The 7,377-nt window shown below is 33.6% G+C and overlaps 1 protein-coding gene across 4 annotated transcripts; it reads right to left on the reverse strand.

Annotated features, from left to right (window-relative positions):
- Positions 1–2,663: 2,663 nt before the first annotated feature.
- On the reverse strand, positions 2,664–6,774 carry LOC103491831 (uncharacterized). 4 transcript variants are annotated; one of them, XM_008451936.3, is made up of 12 exons: positions 6,564–6,764; positions 6,012–6,251; positions 5,411–5,485; positions 5,280–5,338; positions 5,051–5,186; positions 4,865–4,961; positions 4,710–4,776; positions 4,464–4,562; positions 3,774–3,863; positions 3,508–3,662; positions 3,321–3,422; positions 2,664–3,121 (listed from the first exon to the last, which is right to left on the reverse strand). In XM_008451936.3, exons 2-12 carry the CDS (start codon positions 6,208–6,210, stop codon positions 2,947–2,949), a joined length of 1,254 nt encoding a protein of 417 aa, XP_008450158.1. In that variant the 5' UTR covers positions 6,211–6,251; positions 6,564–6,764; the 3' UTR covers positions 2,664–2,946. The 4 variants fall into 4 exon arrangements, with proteins under 4 accessions (XP_008450158.1, XP_050942217.1, XP_008450159.1 ...); XM_051086260.1 differs by having other exon boundaries at positions 6,668–6,744; XM_008451935.3 differs by having other exon boundaries at positions 2,719–3,121; positions 6,677–6,774.
- Between the last annotated feature and the right edge of the window lie 603 nt (positions 6,775–7,377).

The following is a 7,377-nucleotide window of genomic DNA, read 5'->3' on the forward strand; positions in this document are numbered from 1 at the left end:
TTTAGCCTTTTTAATTTATGTTGTATGGTGTTCGGCCTAGTATTGTACCCTAACCATCATCTTAAAATTAAACTCAACCAAAATAATGGAGCACGGTTCTTTTGATATTGTGCACCTTGGGCTTGGGATTGGGCCTAGACTTAGTACCTTTTCGGCTCCATAGAGCCCAACAACCAAACTAGGGATCTTTTCCCCTTTACCGTATTAATTACTACTAAATCCACTATTTTTTTATATATTTTAACTTTGAATCTCGTAAAATTATTTTTTTAAGAATATTACTTCAAGTATTTATTTTGTTTTTCTTTTATCCTTTCAATGTCAAATACACATGGGAAGAATCAATTCACCAATTTGATTTACGAAAAAACTCAACTCCAACAAATGCATTCAAGTAACATCTATTGCATCCTATCTCGAAGAGTCACTTCCACACAACATCAATTGCACTTAGTTTATTATGTAAACTAAAAATAAGAAAAGTCACATCTATTATCTCTTAAATGTTACCTCTATTGTATTTCAAATAGACATCTGCATTCGAATGATGGAAAAACCAGACATGCGCAGTGGAAGAACAGACCGAAAATTACTCTAGATGCATCTAAACTAATTTACAAGTTAATATGCATAATAACTACCCTAATTATATTAATTAAGGTTAAGAGAAAATACATACCTTCGTAGCTTTTCAATCCTCGAAATCTCTTCATAATCACGAATTAAGACCACCATTAGTGTTGACCTGCTATTCTCCAGACTTAAAACCGAATTGTGGGACCCGTTAAATGAAAGGAAAAAATGAGAGAGAGATATGGAAAATGAGGAAGGAACCAAGTGAAAAAACTTTGAACAATTTTTCACAAAAATTATAAAAAGTTTTCAATAATTTTTCCAATTTTTCGGAAATCTCAAAAGAATGTTCAAAACATATGTTTATATAACACTTACATGCAAAATGCATGAAATTTTTTTACAAAAAATCACCTCTCATTCCACTTAATCCTAGTGAGCTTGTTGTTTACATCACATGTAAAAACTTGTCACACTAAGTGTTAGTGGGATTATCCAACAAATGTTGAATTTTTCCAATAACTCTAATCCAAGGACAATATGGTCATTTGACCAACTAAGTCAAACTCAAACTCTGACTGTTCAAGTCAAAAGTCAACATTTTGACTTTTTATCATTTTGTCGGTCTTGACTAATACCGACCTCCAGAACAATAACCTGCATTCCTTTTTCTGAAATTCAAATCACATTTGAATATAAATTCGATCAAAATTTGACTTTTCAAAGTCAAAAGTCAACATTTTGACTTTTCACAAATTTGACAATTTCCATCAATTTCGAGCTTCCAAATATGAATCCATATTCATAATTTTAACATTTAAACCGCATTTAAACATAAAGTTCAATAACTGACACTATATCACATATATTCGTAGGTTTCTCTCTTTACCTAATTCGAACAATTCAAATTATTCCAGCATATTGTTCTAAGTTAATTCCATATGAGCTAATAGAGGAACCTAATGGATCTATAGATCATGGGCTTCAACGATTCAAGATTAACTGGTTAAATTCTTTTAGACCTAACTAATCAATATTCATTCACTAACAGATCATTCCACCAAAGTCCCATAGTAACACTTCTCTCACTATAAATATATTTCTGTCCATCTGATATAACCATGATTAGTAAGTTAATCTTTCACAGATTGTTCGTAACCTCGACTAAGTCAAAATACTGTTTTATCCCCGAGACTACATCTTATTCTTTAAGTTTCATTGATCCACTATTAAATATTTGGTTTAAGGCCCAACCTATAAACCGAATTCTTCTCAAATCAATGAAAGGGTGAGATCCCTTATTCAAGACTTGGATTTAATCCTTAAGGGAACAATCTATCTACTAACCCTAAAGCGGTAGAAGCGAATTTCATCTTGCACTCGATGTCCCTAGCCATCCATCCGATCTTACCCCTAAAATGGGAGGCTTATTGGATCAACATCGCTGAGTTGTCCTCACCTATGCAAATCTAAGGATAATACCGTTTGAACAGAAATTCATAGTTAACTCATGATTAAGATTAAGTTACCTAAGTCATCATAATCGAAATAGTATGTTTATATAATGAACGATGTTATAACTTAAAAATGACTATTTCATGGTTCCAGTTTTACGTAAACTCTTAACATAAGATGTCCCCACTTCTATGTCTCTACATGAACAATTCATGATCACATCGTTTGTACTAACTACAAAACAGATCACATCCATAGTGTTCCCAGAATAAGACGTCCAACCTTATTCACACACTATAGACCATTTGAACCATAAACTCAAACTTGATTCATGTTTATACATCTATATGAAGTTTAAATCTACACTAAATAACCTCGGGACATTAGTTAATTGGACTAAAGATTATAGTATTCTATTTTCACTAATAAGTCCTCAAAAACCACTTTTTTAAATAGAATATAATTTTAACTACAAACTACGAGTTTTTTATGACATAAATTCCAACATCAAAAAGTCACGAACACTCAACAAAGGGCAATGTGAGAATTTCATTTTATGAAAAATGAAAGGGAGAAATAGACATGTGAAAATTCTTCTCACATAGTCCTTTTAATATAGCAAAGATAATTAAATGTATATAAACATTTGTAAAGAATAGCAAATATAGAAAAGTCTATCATTGATAGACTTCTATCGTTGATAAATTTTTATTAACGATATACTCTATCACTGATAGAATTTGAGAGTTGGATTTAAATTGTCACGTTGGCAAATTCTTTTACATTATAATATAATTGCTAATACTTTAGACATGGTTGCTACCCTTCTGACTATCTATTTATTTTTCTTTTTCGTAATTAATTTTATTATACTCATAAACAGTGGTATTGAAATAAAATTAACAAGATTAAAAGAAGTCATTCAGATGAAGTCTCATAATCACTATCATTAAGGTGTTCCTTTAACTTTAAGGTGTGAGTGTGGGCTTCAAAATTTTGATAGCTCCAAGCTGAATCAATTTCAGGAAGTTGATATTCCTCGGGCCTTAATGACAGTTGAAATTCTGGTAATTCAGGTAATGCTTGAAGTGCCCTGTTTGTCACATTCCATCAAATTTTCATTACTTTCACATTCAAACTTTTTTTAACCTTGGCTTAAAAGATCGAATACTATATGTCTTATTGTATTATTTATTTATTTATTTTTCCCTACATCCATCCCAAAAGGCTAAAAGTGAAAATAAAGAAGAAATTAAGAAAAGGGAGAAGGAAGGTAGTTAAAGATGTCTTACTTCTCCTGTTCCAAGAGGTATCCGTACATCTGAGACTTCCTAGAAGCAACTTCTGGAATTTTTTGATGTAAATGCTTCATAGCACCCCAAAGTGGAGGAGGCCTTACAAAAATTATAACATAATAGCTGATAGAATTAGAGTAGCAAGATCAGAAAGGCTCCAGAAGGAGTATGAAAACCAACCAACCTGGTGACAGGAGATGCAAGACAAAAACTCAAGCAGGCCTTCTTGCTTTCACCCAGAAGCTCTTCTGCAGCAAGAAAACAGCACACAGCACTGACATGGCACGACGGTTCTGAACCTTTGTCGAGGATCAGACCATGGTAGTAGTAAGCCGCAGCCTGATATAACCAATGTTGAAACTAAGATAAGGATATACAGATTCTTGAGAAATGCAGAAACACCACAGTTTCATTTTCAACAGCACAATATGATAACAACTACTTAAAAACCTTGGATTCAAGAAATTTCCATTTAATAAATGACATGTGCTTCTTTCCATATCCTCGATCCATGTCGCATTCCGATAAACATTGGTAAGCCTGAAAACCAAAAGCCAAAGAAAGTTAGAACCAGGGAGATTAATACTGCAACAAAAGTAGTATTAGTCTTTTTAATTACTTTTTTTAGTGCAACAAATATGGGGATTGAGATAGAACTTCCAATCTGATAGAAATAATACAAACAGGTATTGTTGAACTAGGCATACTTTGACAAAAGAAATATTCTCTAATTTCACTATGTTTTTTTAAACATTTATTTAGTAGATATTCATGAGTGTTCTGGCCAATTTGCATGCACCAAATCTGTTTTCAATTTTTTATGAGATAATAATTTGTCCTTACTACATTGGATTTGATAAGATAACTCGTAAGATATTATTCTAAGTAGATCCATCATGGCTTAAACTCATTCTCTTTCCTAATTCCTTTATTATTTACATAACCCTTGTTGATCATAGGGTCAACCCACAGTGATTTTGACTTTTTTGTTCAGACAATTTTTTTATAATTGAGAAATAATTTCACCCATAAATAAAATGCAGAACATGCTTACAATCATAGCCAAAAAGACTCAGTCTCTCCCCACAGAAATTCGAATGGGGGAAAGGGTTGAGCAATTAAAGATAAAGCAACTCAAACCTGGCTGAAATAGATCAACTGCTCGCATGCCAGTCTCCTTTTCACAGATAAGGTGGCATTCTGAGTTTCAACAGCTAAACCAAGTTGGATTTCAGTTCCCTGATTATAAACAGAGACCTCCATTCAAGTTAGATATAGATACTAAAAATCCATAAAGCCTAGTAAGAAGTAAAATAGAGATCATAACTTGAAGATTGAAAAACTTGAGATAGACTATATAAATAAGACGAAATAACAACATTGTACCTGACCCAGAGTTTGAATTGAAATGGCTTCAAGCACACCAGGTTTAAAATCATGAGGCAACCGCTTCCTAGGATACATGTATAGAACATGTTAGACAATGATAGTTTAGCACAAGTCGAGTAGGAAATATTTTAAAAGGGTTGAAGCTTGCTTACTTAATATCAAATGGAATGTAGACCAGAATATCCCGGATGCAGCAATCGAGATACCCTGATGCTTTAAGAAGCAAATCAATGGCATCCCTCTTGGAATCTGAAAGTTAAGCAACATTTAGTTAACAGGCGGAGTGTTAAAGTCGGTTTCAAGAATAAGGTATTGAGAAGTAGGCTTGTAAATATGACCTGAAGACACTACCCTCGAACCGGAACCAGAGTGATCCTTGGGGATCATCAACGAATCAGCTTCTGATAGAGTCAACATAGCCATTAAGTGAACAACAGACAACAATTCAAACCACAAGTTTGCTATACATGTTTCCTGCACACCATGTTTGTTATATGTTACTCAATTACATGACCGCATTTTTTTGGATAGCAATATATAATGTATGAAACTAGGCGCCAGTCTTACTTGTCGTCCATTTTCTAAATTTCTCCATTTGAACTCTATCAATCCATCATCTATGGTTTCTGCATAAAATTGGAACCATCATCCAAAGAGCTCTCAATATAGTATATAACTGTAGGATGAGATGAAGCCACCTTTCTTTGTTAGACCAATTAAAACAGAGAGATACTCCTCTAGTGCTCCCCGCAATTCAGTTATAGCAGATCCACCTGCAAGAACACGTTTCACTTCATTCCAAAACAAATATTTTGTTTTTAGTATCTGCAATTGTCCAGACTAGCTTAAACTCCATTCGTCTTGGATTCAATTTACTCACATCACGACCATCTACCTCTATAACATTGAATTGTAAAATAAACTCATAGGATGTTAATAACAAAAACTGCTTGGATGCCTTAAATTTGATATCTAGCACTCTGAACACCAAGTACATATCTCACAGTAACTGAAACTATCGAAGTGCATTGTATAACTTTTCTAGCCCTAAAGGCACCTCTGATCTATAATTTGAATTGTAATCTTTAATAATAAATTGTTCTTCCTTTACCAGGGGACATAGATTGTTGATTATTTACGTTTTGCTGCATCTTTATTTGTCCATTTCATAATATTAAAAAAAATTATCTAGGAGGTCTAAACCGACCAACTATCAAACAAGAAGAAACATCTCAACTTAGTTTTTCCCAGTGACCCAACACGAACTTAGCAATAGAAATAAAAGAGGGAAAATCAGACCTGTATCCTCAGCCACCAACACAATCTGATTACGGAGGGAAGACAGTCTATCAGCAAGATCTTTGAGAATAAGTCCTCTGAGAGGTCTCTGAAGATCAGATTGCATGGGAATTCGCATGGAAGGAACAAACACAACCATCTCCGGAATGCTCAGTTTCTTCTTCCTCCCAACTGCGTAAACAGAAGAAGTGCAACCCATTGTTGTTCTTCTTGATGGGAAATGTCCCCAAACTTAACATCCTACACACAAAAAAAAGAAACCCCACATCGATTTACAGCCCCATTTAAATATATTAGAAGAGTTGAGCATAGTAGAAGGCATTAAACATCGAAATCAAGAGGTGGGTTTGTTGAGGAATGTAAAGTAGTGAAAGTAAACAGAAGAAGGAGGGCAGAGAAGCAGACGAAATAGTTGAATAAACAACAAAAGAGAAGGAAAAAATCGTTGGAAATGGAAGGAATGATTAAGGAGACAGATTCAGAAACAAGTTGGATGGAAAACAAAATTAAAAATGAAAGTGTCAGAGAAACAGAGATGAGTTAAGTGGTTACAGAGAGGAGAGAGAGCAGGAGAGAAGAGAAGGGATTAGAAAGGAGGATCTGATAAGAAAGAGAGAAAGAGAATCATGGGAATAGAAAGGTTCAGAAGCCGAGACATATCTCACATGGCGAAGACGTAGAACTCGCCGCGTTGCCCAAGGAGCTGATTTGGAAGATTTCTCTATTCTCAAAGGGCGCCAAAATTATTTATGATTCTATGATTGACTTCCAAGTTGATCACAATAAGTTAGAGAAGATTTTTTATATTGTTTAATTTCATGACTCCCACATAACTTTTAATTTTTTTTTTTTCTTTTGGCCAATGAGTTATAGTGTGACAAATCAAACACATTCACTAAATCTAATCTGGAATTTGGAAAAATACAAACATTTCACCTACTTGAGTGGCAATTACAAAAAGAGGTCAACAGCAAAAGCATTTTACAAAATACTTTTTATCCATGAATGGCCTCTATGGATGGATCATTCCTAAATCCTACTTATAAATTGATGAAACACGAATTTAACACATTAACAAAAAAGTTCACCATATTTTTGTCCTCAAAATTGATTCGTACGGCTAGAACGTTACTAAATACCATTGATATTTATGAAAAATGTGAATTGAGCAAGTTTTGGGTCCTAGTTTGAAAAAAGAAAGGCACCCAAAACAAAAGTTTTCATAAATTTTTTGTCCTCCAAATGGCTTCATACAAGTAAAATATCCCTAAATACCAATAGAAAATTAAGAAACAGGAGATTTATTGTATTTTGTGCCCTAATTAACAGAAATTGAATTAAAGGATGACACCACGTATATGGACAA

This window comes from Cucumis melo, chromosome 6 (assembly GCF_025177605.1).
Source record: "Cucumis melo cultivar AY chromosome 6, USDA_Cmelo_AY_1.0, whole genome shotgun sequence".
Taxonomy (NCBI): Eukaryota; Viridiplantae; Streptophyta; class Magnoliopsida; order Cucurbitales; family Cucurbitaceae; genus Cucumis; species Cucumis melo.